A 16,056-nucleotide genomic window follows, 5' to 3' on the forward strand; every position below is an offset into this window, starting at 1 on the left:
ATGACCACTTTCTTTAACTTTTTAACCTACAGCAAAATTTTAAGACAGTTAATTTAAGAATGAATTTCGTTTGCTTCCTCATTTGTGAGGTGGAGATAATACAGATCTCAAGGGGGCATTATGTAACTCCATGTGTTTTGAGGATTCAGAGTTAATCTACAGGAAGCGCTTAGTGGCAGTTAGGAATGAGTAGCTGTTAGAAGCCATCAGACACAGATCAAATGGCACTTCCTCCTGGCAAAGCTTTAGCAGCTTCTCAGGCCACCTCCATTCCCACAGTGCTTCATATTGGCATGGAAACAGCACACTGCCCAGTATTGTTTAGAGATTTGTCTCTGCTAGGATCTGCACCTCTTAAGGCCCGGAAGTGATGTTTGTCCTGTCACCGGCTACAGCTGGCACATGATAGGCACTCAGATGTTTGCTGAATGAGGGGATGAGAGAATGAATGAAGTGTATAAAGAGAGGTTGAGTGGCACTAGCTTTCTATTGATGGAGGCTCTTGAAGGAAAGTGGGTGTATTAACTCCCCACTGTTGCTGAGCCCTTCAAGTTGAGCACCACAGTTTTAGTCAACATCTTGCATTCAGGCAACCAGTTCTTAAAGGAAATGTTTCTTAGAAAAGCCAATGCCTGTGTTGGGAGCTCAGCACTCCTCAAGGTTCACTTAGGATCTGAGAAGCGGTGACGGTGGGTGAGGTGGGCTGTGATGCTAATAACAAATGCTGGTCTTTCATCAGAATTATTTATCTTCACAGCAACTTCGAGTAATTAGTATATCGTTCCCTTTTACAGATGGGGAAATTGATTTGCCCATTCATTTATTCATCACATATGTATCAGGGACCTACTATGTGGAGTTAACTTATCTAGAAGCTGTGGGTACAGTGGTGAACAGAGCCAACCATATCCCTGCCTGCTTAATGGAGATAAGACACTTCCAATATCTCAGGCGGTAAACCCTATGGAGAAAAATTAAACAGGGCAATGAGATTGTGGGGTGGGGAGGAGGAGGAGGAAGCTGAGTGATTGAACAGAGACCTGACAAACTGGGGGAGGAAAAGTCAAGTTAGAGGGAAAAGCTAATACAAAGGCCCTGAGGCAGAGTGTGCTTGGAGTATCTGAAGAAAAGCTAGCCACGGAGACCGCTGGGGGATGATGTTCCTATGCAAGGAGGCAGATATTACAAGGAGGACCTTGTAAGTTTTTGTAAGGAATCTGGATTTTACTGACAGGAATCCTTGGAAAGTCCGGGGTCTGACAAGTTTTAAAATGACCATTCTGGCAGCCTGTGGGAAACACAGGGAAGGGGGTGGGAAATACAGGGAAGGGTAAGGAGGGAGGGTAAGGGTGAAAGCGGTGAGGAAGGTAAGTCCAGAGCAGAAGCTTAGCCTAAGGTCACTCAGCTCCAGAGAGGGCGGCGCCAGAATTCCCTGCCTGCCAGGCAGCCGGACCTGGAGCAGTTAACTGCTGAGCATTTATTTAACGCGTGCCAGAGATTTTGCGAGCCGTTTGTCACCATTATCTCATCTGACCCTCGCAACAACCTTTAAGAGGCCGAGCTTTATTTCGAAACATCTGTGGCTTTCTTTGCAACTGTGTCTCTATTTCACAACTTGAAAGAAAAGTCTGGAACTCCAGTAAATAATTTCTAATACTTAGGGTCAAAAAATAAGCATCGATTAAGAAAAATATTTTTTACTGTTTTGAAAAAGTATAAACAAATGTAAAAAAACAAATTGTACAGGGAGAAAGCTCTACCCTGGTGGCTCAGTGGTAAAGCGTTCGCCAACGCAGGAAACCCGTGTTCGATTCCTGGATGGAGAAGATCCCCTGGAGAAGGAAATGGCAACTCACCCCTCTTTGCTTGGGAAATCCCATGAACAGAGGAGCCTTGCCGGCTACAGTCCATAGGGTCACAAAGAGTCCGATACGACTTAGCGACTAAGCAACAAAAATAGGGAGAAAAGCATGACTCCCATCCCAGTTTCTAACGCCCTTCCCAGAGGCAATAGACGATTTCTTGTGGGTCCTTCCAGAGGTACTGTAAATACGCACGTATCAAAATTCATTCTAAACAGTCAACAGTTACTGCAATAAAAATTAGTAAATATCTAGGCCCTCGTCAGTTTTTCGTTTTTACCGATTAGCTGCTAGAAAGGAGTTCAAAACTACTCTAATGCCCCACCTCTTGCCAGCTGACTGCCCTATGCCGCGCCAGGGACGTTCGATTCCATCGACTCTCTACTACCTACCCCGGAGGAGGCTCCGCCCTTTCACCCGCCTCCTTCCTGGAGGCAATCCTTTTTTGTTTTTGGCGGGGCTTTAAAAATCTCGCGATAGCCCGACCCGTAACCCATAATTCCGTGCGCTCGCCCCTCCCGTCCTCTTTCCGCCATCTTTCCGTGCCGGTGAGTATCTCTCTCTGAGCTATCCAACATCATCCGTCGGTTATCGGTGCCATCCTGTGGTGTGGGAGTCGCGCTCCGTGTCCTGCGAGGATGTCGGAGGGCTCCTGCGCCGGAAATGCTAGCCTTGCGAGGGTCTGGGCAGGCAGAGAGGAGAGTCATGCCCGGCTATCCCATGCTTTGCTCCCCGGAGAGCACTCTCTGGGGCGCAGGCCGCAGCCCTTGGGAACAGGGAGCTTTGGACCGTTCCGGAGGGGCGGCACCTCCGAATTTTTCGGCGGCGCCAGTACCTCCCGTTAATGGTTGAGGCAGCTCGTTGGCTCGGAGAAGCACCGGAGGGCCATGGAGTTGGTGGGCCGTGCAGCTTCCCATTATTTGGGTTGCGCCGGGAGCTTGGGAGATGAGGACCCTCGGGAGGGGAAATTGCATCCTGCCTGTGGTGGCGGTTTGCTGGGAACGAATATGTTTTTCTCTCAAGACACTGTTGAGCTGGAGGAAGTAGGTTGGAGACCTACTGTTGTGGTTTGAGACATGCCTCTGTTCCTAACTTTCAAAACTTTATTAGATGAAGTTTGTGCCCATTGAGGTAAGAGACCAGTCTGGTGGTACATGTGAAATGTTTCAGTTTATTACTTTGGTACTTGCTGTTGGACATAGTTTTAGATGGCACAGGGACGGACATTTTATGTTAATGCAGTAGTTCTGGGTGTTTGGTGAAAGTTGAGTAGTATCTTTCGATTATTGGGAAAAGGCTGACAACTGAGTTGGTAGGTTTAAACTCAGTGGATGCTGCCGAATTCCACAAGTTTGAGTATCAACTGCCATTTTGAATAACACCTACCACGGCTGGTGTTTAATTATTTTAGTAGTTGACGTCCTTCTGGGGTTACTGGGAAACCAGTCTGCTTAGAAATGGGGAAGCTTCCACATGATTGAGGCAGAAAGGAAAGGATGTGTTTGCAGAGAAATGATAGGGTGCCTGTTAATGGCAGTGCCGGTAAAACGCCTGTTTTGTCTTCCCTAAACAGCCAGAATGGTGCGCATGAATGTCCTGGCTGATGCTCTCAAGAGTATCAACAATGCCGAAAAGAGAGGCAAACGCCAGGTCCTTATTAGGCCATGCTCCAAAGTCATCGTCAGGTTTCTAACAGTGATGATGAAGCATGGTAAGTGTCTTTCTGTTTTGTTGATAAACCTGCTACGGAATGGGTCCTGTAGAAATTAACTATGGAGAGGCCTGGTAAGGGAAAATGGGGAACAAAGTGGCAGTCAGACATGATAACTAATGCAATTGACTTGGGCTGTGGACAGGGTAGTCCTGGAGAAGTGATGCTGTTTAAGACATGCTGAGTAGAATAGGACAGTTGAAAGGAGGAGGTTTGCGACTGTTGCTCTGGTAGGTGTTTGGCAGCTAAAATGGCCTTTCTTGGTAATAACATCACACCCACAACATGTCATTGAGAGGACCCTGAGCTCTTCTCAGAGCTCCATGGGATGTAAAGGATTGTTGAATGTCCTGGACACTAGGTAGCCTTTGGGAGTGGGAAGGTATAAAAAGGCAAGGAGGAAATTGTCCCCCTTTTAAAATTGCAAGGTGGATTGTTTTGAGTATTGCTGTCTTAATTTTAAAAGTACTTTTTAATACAGTCAATTGTGTTCTACAGGTTACATTGGCGAATTTGAAATCATTGATGATCACAGGGCTGGGAAAATTGTTGTGAACCTCACAGGCAGACTAAATAAGGTAAGAATTGACTATCTTCCACATTTTAGAATCTTCAGAATGGTCTTAGGTGGTATAATTGCCTTTGTAAAATCAGATAGTGTTGTGCTTGCTTTACCTAATTAGGTTAAGAACAATGGGAATTGATTAAAATCATTAAATTTTATGTAACTTCCAGGTGGAATTGTCAGTTGACCTAGTGTTGAAGTATAAGGTATCTGAAGGGAGATTTGGAGGCTTGAGACTGGTGGTACTGGTTTTGAATCGTGGATGGTTCAAGGCCAGTAGTCCTGTTAGTGTAAATAACTTGTGAGGTCTGTTTTTCATGTCAGTTTGTAGGCATAATCTACTGTATCTGTTTGATTTTTTTTTTTTTTTGACTTTGCATTGCATGAATTTGGGGGCTAGGTATTAGTCTATAAACCAGTTGGGGGTCTGAGGGCTGCTGCTTTGCTTTCTGTGTTCAGATTTGCAAGAGATCTGAGATCCTGTAATCCAGAGTGTTAGTTGCTCAGTCGTGTCCAACTCTTTGGCACCCCATAGATGACAGTCCACCAGGCTTCTCTGTCAATGGGATTCTCCAGGGTATCTTCCCAGCCCAGGGATCAAGCCCGGGTCTTCTACATTGCACACAGGTTCCTGTAATCCAACACTAGGGCAAATGAGCCAAGGAAGTGGTTAGTGGCAGGGGCCAGATTGATTAATAAGGTCATTCTCTAGTCCAACAGTTTTCTATTTTACAAAGTTGCTTTCTTACATAGTAAATTTGCTTCTTGTGTGGATAGATACTTAATGTCAGATGAAAATTATTGGATATGAAGCCTTTGAAGAGTTTTTGAAGGAAATTTTGGGTCTGTCTTGTTTTATTTTATTGTAACCATTAGATTCCAATCCCAAGGAAGGATTTGAATTCACTTTTCTCACTCTGATCCTCACAGTGTGTTGAAGTAGAACAGGGTGTGTTTACTTTCCCCTCTATTTTTAAGAATTAGGAAACAGATATATCTGAGTCCTGCTCAGGGACAGTGGAAGACTAATTCTGGTGTATAGCTTATGGCACATTTTAAAACTGTCCTGCAGAAGATTTGATTGATGTTTGAGAAGTGCTCCGTACCAGGTTTCTCTTGATTGTTCACTGTACGTAATAGCTTGAGAAATAAGTTTGAACAGAGTATTTACCAAATGGAACTCACTTGTGGCATCCTTACTCTGTGATCCACTAAATCATTTGGAAAATCCTGGCTAATAGATAGTTGAAATCCAGGCCCTGCCAAATGCCTGAATTTTTTGGTTTCTCTTAATTTCACTTTTCTTCCTTTGTAAGATATTCTTGCCTCAGTTTCCTTCATGCAAGAGATGGATATACCTTATTGTGGAATTGTAATGGGGCTGGGAAATAAGGTAGTGTTTAAAGACTAGATTAAGGAAATTCTTGGCTTAATCATATCTTAGATTGATGTGGTTTGAGAGCAGATATGCTGGAATTACACTAGCTGGATGGAAGGGATTTTTGCTACTGGAATACATAAAGCTTGGATGAGGTAGTGTGGAGGTCTCAGAAAGCTTTGTCTTTCACTGTAGCTTGCTTGGGTTTTCCCTTGTCGTATCCCTGTGTTGCTTCTATCCAGTGTGGGATTGCCCTTGATAGGTGACAGTGGTAGCCCCCAGGATGATGTGATAAAAAGAACCTGAGTGAGCTTCCTGCAAGGGTATACTTAGACCTGGTGGGTCCATTTTCAGTTTCGATCTGCCTAGGGAAGTGGGAAGTGTAATTGCTCCAAAGACTTCACCAAGTTCTAATCTGGTAGTCTCATTTAGTTTACTGTTAAGCATTTTTGAGTCTTCCCAGGCTACACTAGTGGTAAAGAACCTGCCTGCCAGTGCAGGAGAGATAAGAGAGAGACGTAGGTTCAATCCTTGGGTGGGGAAGATCCCCTGGAGGAGGGCATGACAACCCACTTCAGTGTTCTTGCCTGGAGAATGGTCTATTAGGGTTGCAAAGAGTGGAATATGACTGAAGTGACTGAGCATGCAAGGCATCTTGGTGAGTGTGCTAGTGATTTGTAGAATAGAGATGTGAGCAGGGGTGTCATATTTAGCTCTGAGACTTGTTCTTTTAGCTCTTTAAAATCTGGCCATTTGTGCTGGGACAGTGCCACAGGCCATAGGGATGCACATTGCTGACTACCATGTGTTGTCTTATGTTCTGCCTCTTCTGTTGATGTTTCTAGTAGTTTGCTTTTTCTTCCTAAGTAGCTATAGTCTTAATTGTTTTTCAGATTGAATTTATATAGAATATTGTACAGAATAGTTACCCATTTAATGTTGAGTTGGTTGGCTTCTATGCTCAGTTATAAAAGCTTTTTAGTGTTACTGTTTTGTTATTAGTGAAGTGTGAACACTGTTTTCTGTTACTTTTTACAGTGTGGAGTGATCAGCCCCAGATTTGATGTTCAACTCAAAGATCTAGAAAAATGGCAGAATAACCTGCTCCCATCCCGTCAGTTTGGGTAAGTTGATTTTTTTCATTTAAAAATTAATGCTGTGGATGCCTGTGATGCAAAGCTTTTATATATTTTTTACATAACAGTAGTTAGTAATAGTCTCTATGCCCAAACAGCTTGACTCATGGGTTAGCGCCTGTGTAGCCACACTTCATGTGTTAGGTTTTAGTTTCTGAGAGGTGTGTGAGAGCTGAAGCTGGCTGAGAGAGAGCAGAATTGTGTTCCCTTTGGTGTCTGCTCTTTTGGCTCAGTGCAAATAGTTTATGCATGTTCTCTATGAATACCCTTCTGTGGCCAGAATGACTTCTGAACCATTGCCCTCTGGGCAAACTCAGTTTGAGAATCTTCATCTGTGGTTAAGAGACTGAGTTCAAATTCAGGATTTTCTACTTTAAAGCTGTGAGGCTTTGGGCAATTCATGGCCTTGATTTCTTAAAGATGCTAGTTCTCTTATAAGTTATGTTATCAACGGATTTACTTCTGGTAAAGCAATTTAAAACCTGATCTGACACACCAAGCATTTGGTCTGTTGGTGGTTAAGAACTTAAGCGCCCAGTCACTCCCACTTCATGGTTACTGCATAACAGGTATAGTGTTACGGACAGGTCCTTTGTGATTGTAATTAGGAAGCTAATTTTAATGCCTCTCAGTTGGTACACTTTCTGTGTCTTACCTTGACCCCATAGTAACCCATGAAATCGGCCAGGTGGGATGCCCTTTGTCCAAGTAACTGTACAATAGCTTGCCTGTGATCATACACACAGTAAGTGGCAGAAACAATTCTGTCAAGTTATATCAGTGCTTTAATGCTTTAAACTGTGTGTCTGCTTGAGAGCAGAAAGTGACATTCTGAAGTTGGAGGAGTTCCAGTGTTTGTTTTTAGGTAGCATTGCCTTATGTTAGCTGAGACCAGGACTGTGTGTGTATAGCTGGAGTCTTTGGTTCTAGGAGTCATGCCTGTGTACTGCCAGCCTGTGGAGGCTGCATTATGTATGGGACCGCATGTTAAACACTGATGAATGTTGGAATTTTTCTGTACCAGAAGTCGTTCGATGTTGAACAGTTCGTAGGGAAAACTTACCAAATTTTTTTTTTAACTTTCCATAGTTTCATTGTACTGACAACCTCAGCTGGCATCATGGACCATGAAGAAGCAAGACGAAAACACACAGGAGGGAAAATCCTTGGATTCTTTTTCTAGGGATGTAATACATACAAATAAAATGCCTCAGAGGACTCTGGTGCTTCCTTAAGTCATTTTGAATTCTGTACAGCACAGTAGCAAGAGTGTCTTTGGGAGTATACAGCCTTTGTGTTAAATGGTGAATGCTGTTTCCTTGAAGTACAAGAAAGTTTTGACTTGGTGTAGCTTTCACTATCACCCTTGTGGCACACCAGAGGAAGGTGTGTCTGGCCCTGGATGGTTGGCTCTGGTTTGGGGGTCCAGATGGTGAAGCTGCCTCTTCTGGAGTCTTAAATTAACCCTTGATTGAGTGGTGCCTTTCCTATTTTTAGCTTGATAGAATACACATTTCATACCCTAAAAATATGATGTTACAGTTGGTTATGTAATTATTCATAAGGAAGCAGATAATTACAGCCTTACAGCTCACTAAGACTCAAAAAATTTGGATGGCATATCAGGGACATGCTGGCAGTATGTGCTTATAAAATGTCAATCTTTTTAAAAAATCAGTACTGTAAACCCATCACCAAATGTATTCAGGAATTGGGCAGAATTAGTAAGAGCATTGCTGTCCAGTATGCATCTAACAAGAGCCACATGTGTATTCAAAACTTCAGGAAGCCACATTAAAACATGTAAAGAGAAACTTTCTTAAAATAACATTTTGTGTTCAAAAGTTAAAATTTCACCATACAGACGATGTGAAAAATGAATGGGGTTTTGCTTTTGGCAATGTCTTTGAAATGATGTGTGTGTTTGTGCTAGTGACTTCAGTCTTGTCTGACTTTTTGTGACCCTGTGGATCCTACGTAGCTTGCCACAGGCTCCTCTGTCTTTAAGGATTTTCCAGGCAAGTATACTGGAGTGGGTGCCATGCCCTCTAGTGCTTCTTCCCGACTCAGATAGAACTCACTGTCTCTTAACAGTGTCCTGCAGTGACCGGCAAGTTCTTTACCACTAGTGCCATCTTGTTTAGTCGCTCAGTCATGTCTGACTCTGCAACTCCATGGATTGCAGGATGCCAGGCTTCCCTGTCCTTCCACCATCTCCTGAAGCTTGTTGAAACATGTCCATTAGGTCGATGATGCTTTCCGTCCAGCCATCTCATCCTCTGTCACCCCCTTCTGTCCTCAGTCTTTCCCAGCATCAGGGTCTTTTCCGATGAGTCGGCTCTTCGCATCAGGTGGCCAAAGTATTAGAGCTTCAGCATCAGTCCTTTCGATGAATATTCAGGATTGATTTCCTTTAGGATTGATTGGTTTGAGCTTGCTCTCCAAGAGACTCTTTTCAAGAGTCTTCTCCAACACCACAGTTGAAAGGCATCAATTCTTCGGCGCTCAGCTTTATCGTCCAACTCACATCTGTACATAACAACTGGAAAAACCATAGCTTTGACTATGTGGACCTTTGTTGGTAAAGTAATGTCTGCTCTTTAATACGCTGTCTAGGTTTGTCATAAGGAACAAGTGTCTTAATTTTATGGCTGCATTCACCATCTGCAGTGAGTTCGGAGCCCAAGAAAATAGTCTGTCTCTGTTTCCATTGTTTCCCCATCTATTTGTCATGAAGTGATGGCACTGGGTGCCATTATCTTTGTATTTTGAATGTTGAACGTTCTTTTTCACTTTGATCAAGAGGCTCTTTAGTTCCTCTTCTGCCATAAGGGTGGTGTCATCTGCATATGTGAGGTTGATATTAAAGTTATTTATCTTAAATGCCGAGGTTGTGAGCTCTTAAGTAGATGGAGACCATGTTTTGTTTACTATTGTCTCTGGTCTGCCTGATAAACGGCACACGGGATACCTTAGTAAGTACCTGTGTGCTAAGTTGCTTCAGTTGTGTCTCCTTGTGACCCTGTGGACTGTAGCCCGCCAGGCACCTCTATCCCTGGGATACTCTGTCCCTGGCAAGAATACTGGATTGGTTTGCAATTTCCTTCTCCAGGGGGTCTTCCGGACCAGAGATCAAACCTGTCTCTTAACGTCTCCTGCTTTGGCAGGAGGATTCTGTATCACTGGCACCACCGGAAAAGCCCCTCAGGAAGTACATGTTGATTGAGTATCATACCTGGCGTTGACTTCAAATACTAAAACGAGGACAAGAAAATGGCCTCATCTGCCATTAATAGGGATCCTGTGTCCTTTAAAATGAACAAGGGTGGGGAAAATTGGAGACCTGTTAATGAATTTAACAGCACATGTGCTGTATGCTGATGAGGAAGCAGATGGCCTTAGTCTGTTCCTAAGACCCAGTAACAGTTGTATTATGACCTGGGACTATGTCCTGGAGTTGAGGTTCTGGAGACTGTTTAGGTTGCTGCTGGCAGGAGGACTTTCCTGTGATGTGAACCCACCCTTCACTCCTAATGTGCTACTGCTGCTGGAAGGCGGAAACCGGGGGCTTGTAGTAGGACAGCGCCTGGATTATTTGAACCCTCGAGATGCACTTTGAGTCAGTGTTATAAGGGGGCCCAGCACCTTCGCAAACCCTGGGTTAACCTGGAATCTAGATGTCAGGTAGACAAACTTTGATACCTGTTTTTTTTTTTTTTAAGACATTTCCTACAGCACAGAGCCTTTTGATCACAGTCTGAAAGAAATTTGTAATTCAAAAAGTCAAAGCCATTGCCGAGGAGACCCTCCACAATTTAGCAGCATGTCTGTGTCCATGCTAGTGCATGCTGAGTCCTAATTTGGAGGCTGTTTTGCCTTGCTTTGGGGTAATGGGTAGATAGAAGAGTACTCAGTTCTCTGGGCAAGTCAGAATTAGTTTAACTTGGTCAGGTCAACATCTGAGATGATTTTTCCTTTACCCCAGACTAGGAAGTTTGCTTTCCACTTCTGACCCAGGAGAAAGCAAGCTCTGGGAAACCCAAAATCAGATTCTTGGCTTTCCAGTCTGATTCACTGCTTCCCCAAATAGCTAATACCAGTTGTTTCAGTTTTAATATAGGGACAGTCTAATCCTGAGCACTAAATCTTCCCCCATATGTGCACCGCCTCTGAGCCCTTGGATATGTCTCATCCCATCTGGAATACTTTTTCCCCAGAGGTGTTCCCAGAATCCAGCTTAAATGTCACATAAAACTTTCTTCCAAAGAAACGTTTTACAGTTTTTTTGAAGATTTGTTCAGTTGCTAAGTTGTATCTAACTCTGCAACCCCACAAACTGCAGCACAAAAGGCTTCTCTATCCATGGGATTCTCCAGGCAAGAATACTGGAGTGGGTTGCCATTTCCTACTCCAGGGAATCTTCCCAACCCAGGGATTGAATCTGCATCTCTTGCATCTCCTCCATTGGCAGGAGGATTCTTTAGCTTTGCATCGCCTGGGAATTAGTAAGGCTAAGAGTAGCTTTGGCTCCATCCCTTCATTCTTTCTGGAGTTATTTCCCCACTGATCTCCAGTAGCATACTGGGCACCTACCGACCTGGGGAATTCCTCATTCAGTATCCTATCATTTTGCCTTTTGATACTGTTCATGGGGTTCTTAAGGCAAGTATACTGAAGTGATTTGCCGTTCCCTTCTCCAGTGGACCACATTCTGTCAGATGTGACTGGTGATGGAAGCAAAATCCGATGCTGTAAAGAGCAATATTGCATAGGAACCTGGAATGTTAGGTCCATGAATCAAGGCAAATTGGAAGTGGTCAAACAGGAGATGACAAGAGTGAACATTGACATTTTAGGAATCAGTGAACTAAAATGGACTGGAATGGGTGAATTTAACTCAGATGACCATTATAGCTACTACTGTGGGCAGGAATCCCTTAGAAGAAATGGAGTAGCCATCATGGTCAACAAAAGAGTCCAAAATGCAGTACTTGGATGCAATCTTAAAAACGACAGAATGATTTCTGTTCGTTTCCAAGGCAAACCATTCAATATTACAGTAATCCAAGTCTATGCCCCAACCAGTAATGCTGAAGGAGCCGAAGTTGAATGGTTCTGTGAAGACCTACAAGACCTTTTAGAACTAACCCCCAAAAAAGATGTCCTTTTCATTATAGGGGACTGGAATGCAAAAGTAGGAAGTCAAGAAACACCTGGAGTACCAGGCAAATTTGGCCTTGGAGCACGAAATGAAGCAGGGCAAAGGCTAATAGAGTTTTGCCAAGAGAACGCACTGTTCATAGCAAACACCCTCTTCCAACAACACAAGAGAAGACTCTACACATGGACATCACCAGATGGTCAACACCGAAACCAGATTGATTATATTCTTTGCAGCCAAAGGTGGAGAAGCTCTATACAGTCAGCAAAAACAAGACCAGGAGCTGACTGTGGCTCAGATCATGAACTCCTTATTGCCAAATTCAGACTGAAATTGAAGAAAGTAGCGAAAACCACTAGACCATTCAGATATGACCTAAATCAAATCCCTTATGATTATACAGTGGAAGTGAGAAATAGATTTAAGGGTCTAGATCTGATACAGTGCCTGATGAACTCTGGACGGAGGTTCGTGACATTGTACAGGAGACAGGGACCAAGACCATCCCCATGGAAAAGAAATGCAAAAAAGCAAAATGGCTGTCTGAGGAGGCCTTACAAATAGCTGTGAAAAGAAGAGAAGCGAAAGGCAAAGGAGAAAAGGAAAGATATAAGCATCTGAATGCAGAGTTCCAAAGAATAGCAAGGAGAGATAAGAAAGCCTTCCTCAGTGATCGATGCAAAGAAATAGAGGAAAACAACAGAATAGGAAAAACAAGAGATCTCTTCAAGAAAGTTAGAGACATCAAGGGAACATTTCATGCAAGGATGGGCTCGATAAAGGATAGGAATGGTATGGACCTAACAGAAGCAGAAGATATTAAGAAGAGGTGGCAAGAATACACAGAAGAACTGTACAAAAAAGATCTTCATGACGAAGATAATCACGATGGCATGATAACTCACCTGGAACCAGACATCTTGGAATGTGAAGTCAAGTGGGCCTTAGAGAGCATCACGATGAACAAAGCTAGTGGAGGTGATGGAATTCCAATTGAGCTATTTCAAATCCTGAAAGAAGATGCTGTGAAAGTGCTTCAATATGCCAGCAAATTTGGAAAACTCAGCAGTGGCCACAGGACTGGAAAAGGTCAGTCTTCATTCCAATCCCAAAGAAAGGCAATGCCAAAGAATGCTCAAACTACTGCACAATTGCACTCATCTCACAGGCTAGTAAACTCATGCTCAAAATTCTCCAAGCCAGGCTTCAGCAATACATGAACCGTGAACCTCCAGATGTTCAAGCTGGTTTTAGAAAAGGCAGAGGAACCAGAGATCAAATTGCCAATATCCGTTGGATCATGGAGAAAGCAAGAGAGTTCCAGAAAAACATCTATTTCTGCTTCATTGACTATGCCAAAGCCTTTGACTGTGTGGATCACAATAAACTGTGGAAAATTCTGAAAGAGATGGGAATACCAGACCACCTGACCTGCCTCTTGAGAAACCTGTATGCAGGTCAGGAAGCAACAGTTAGAAGTGGACATGGAACAACAGACTGGTTCCAAATAGGAAAAGGAGTCCGTCAAGGTTGTATATTGTCACCCTGCTTATTTAACTTGTATGCAGAGTACATCATGAGGAACGCTGGGCTGGAAGAAGCACAAGCTGGAATCAAGATTCAAGGTTATTGAAATATCAATAACCTCAGATATGCAGATGACACCACCCTTATGGCAGAAAGTGAAGAGGAACTCAACGGCCTCTTGATGAAAGTGAAAGAGGAGAGTGAAAAGTTTGGCTTGAAGCTCAACATTTAGAAAACGAAGATCATGGCATCTGGTCCCATCACTTCGTGGGAAATAGATGGGGAAACAGTGTCAGACTTTATTTTTTGGGGCTCCAAAATCACTGCAGATGCTGATTGCAGCCATGAAATTAAAAGACGCTTACTCCTTGGAAGGAAAGTTATGACCAACCTTGATGGTATATTAAAAAGCAGAGACATTACTTTGCCAACAAAGGTCCGTCTAGTCAAGGCTATAGTTTTTCCAGTGGTCATGTATGGATGTGAGAGTTGGACAGTGAAGAAAGCTGATCGCCGAAGAATTGATGCTCTTGAACTGTGGTGCTGGAGAAGACTCTTGAGAGTCCCTTGGACTGCAAGGAGATCCAACCAGTCCATTCTAAAGGAGATCAATCCTGGGTGTTCATTGGAAGGACAGATGCTAAGGCTGAAACTCCAATACTTTGGCCACCTCATGCGATGAGTTGACTCACTGGAAAAGACTCTGATGCTAGGAAGGATTGGGGGTGGGAGGAGAGGGGGACGACAGAGAATGAGATGGCTGGATGGCATCACTGACTCGATGGACATGAGTTTGAGTGAACTCCGGGAGTTGGTGATGGACAGGGAGGCCTGGCATGCTGTGATTCTTGGGGTTGCGGAGAGTCGGACACGACTGAGCGACTGAACTGAACTGAACTGAACCGAACTGAAGAGTAGCTTTTAGCGTTTGTTGCTACTATATGCCAGGCATGGAACTAAGTGCTTTACAGGTATCATCTCATTTCATCTTAACAGTTTGGCATTATGGCTACTATTGTTGGGTCCAGTTTTTCAGGTGAAAAAAAGTAAAGCTCAGCTGTGCCATTTTATTCAAGATGCTGGGAGTGAGTGGCGAAGTCAAGATTTAAATGCTTTGTTATTGTCGTTCAGTCACTCAGTTGTGACTCTTTGCGACCCCATGGACTGCAGCATGCTGAAGACCACACAGAAAATAAGCTAAAGGAGGCAGTGAAGAAAGGTGGTTAACAGAATGGACTTTGAAATGAAATGTTAGTCTCATTCACACACAGGCCGTGTGATCTTTGGCCACTTGCTGTTCCTGCTGTATCAGTTTGTTCATCTTTAGCGTAAGAATGATAGTACTGCCCCCTGTGGTGGTCACAAAGATTCAATACAATGCTTGTTAAGTTCTGGGATGGTAATTAGAGCTGTTGGCAGAATATCCAGGTTCTCCCCCTTCCAGGTACATAAACTTTCTATGTGATTAATTCTGGCAGTGCATGAGCTGTGAGCAGAAGTGATGTGTGTTACTGCCAGGCCGGAGCATCTAGTGGCTGATGGGAGAACTCCGTGCGCCTCATTTCTTTCTGCCATGGTGCTGGGTGCTGGGCTCTGTTAGCCCAGTCCTGGGAGTGTGGGTGACAATGCAGAGATCCAGCTATTCAGCAATGGCAGTGTAGAAGAGCAAGAAATCACCCGTTGATGATTTTGGTTTATTACTATCCCATTGATACAAGTGAATTGTATACAACAAGCATTGGAGCAGTCTCTGAAATTTAGCAAGGGCTTTTTAAGTTACAAAAAGGAAATGAGTGGTGGGCAGAATAAAAGGGATTATCGTTCTGAAAGGTTGTTGTTAATCCACGAAAAGGCACCGGGATTCTTGGCCTCCGGAGGAGAAGAATTCAATCCAGGGCCAGAGACAAGGCTTGATTGCTCAGAGCTTTTGTGTAATAAAGTTTTATTAAAGTATAAAAGAGATAGAGAAAGCTTCTGACTTAGGCATCAGAAGGGGGCAGAAAGAGTGCTCCTCTGCTAGTCTTCAGCTGGATATTATATAGTCACTAGCAGTCTGTTAATGAAAGAAAGGAATGTCTTAAAACTCAGAATGGCACCAGGCCCCTCATCCATAAGATGTATTTTGGGATAATCTCAGCACCAGAGGATTCATCCCGGGCCATAAATCGATTGACTTGAATCTAGTAGAAGGGCAGATTACCATACAAATAGTTTCGTTTACATAGATTAGGGGAACAATATCTGAGTATAACATAATGGTTTGTCAAGTAGGTAGGTTCTGAGCCATTAGGCAGAACCGACTTGAAGACAAGAGTCTGGGGTAAATACATAGTACATTAACAGGGCTTAAGACAAACATTTCCCTAAGAAAAATGCGTGGGTTAACTCAACTCAAGGTTTGAGAATAGTCAACTTCCGGTGAGACCAGGCATCATTATAGCAACGCAGTATTTTAAGAGATATCTGCTAGTTTGTTTCCTTCATGCCGCTCAAGAGAGATAAAAATGTCTGACACTTGCAGCCTATTTCCTCCCTTTGGAGACCCCTGGCCTTCTTGCCTGTTACCCTCGCAATTCTTTGAGTGGATGTCAGGAGAGTATTCGGCCCCCAGTTCTGCATGTGTCTTTTCCCATTGATCCCCACACTCTTTCCATGCGTGCTCATGGCTCTTAAACACCCCACATCCCAGCCCCCTGACATAGTCCTTAGGTGAGTC

The 16,056-nt window shown here is 43.6% G+C and overlaps 1 protein-coding gene across 1 annotated transcript; it reads left to right on the forward strand.

Annotated features, from left to right (window-relative positions):
• Positions 1-2,285: 2,285 nt before the first annotated feature.
• Positions 2,286-7,887, forward strand: RPS15A (ribosomal protein S15a). The gene is made up of 5 exons (XM_055409562.2): positions 2,286-2,410; positions 3,436-3,573; positions 4,072-4,151; positions 6,555-6,640; positions 7,742-7,887. Exons 2-5 carry the CDS (start codon positions 3,441-3,443, stop codon positions 7,833-7,835), a joined length of 393 nt encoding a protein of 130 aa, XP_055265537.1. The 5' UTR covers positions 2,286-2,410; positions 3,436-3,440; the 3' UTR covers positions 7,836-7,887.
• The last annotated feature ends 8,169 nt before the right edge of the window (positions 7,888-16,056 follow it).

Source organism: Moschus berezovskii, chromosome 27, assembly GCF_049115385.1.
Source record: "Moschus berezovskii isolate FMDL1 chromosome 27, NW_MosBer_1.0, whole genome shotgun sequence".
Taxonomy (NCBI): domain Eukaryota; kingdom Metazoa; phylum Chordata; class Mammalia; order Artiodactyla; family Moschidae; genus Moschus; species Moschus berezovskii.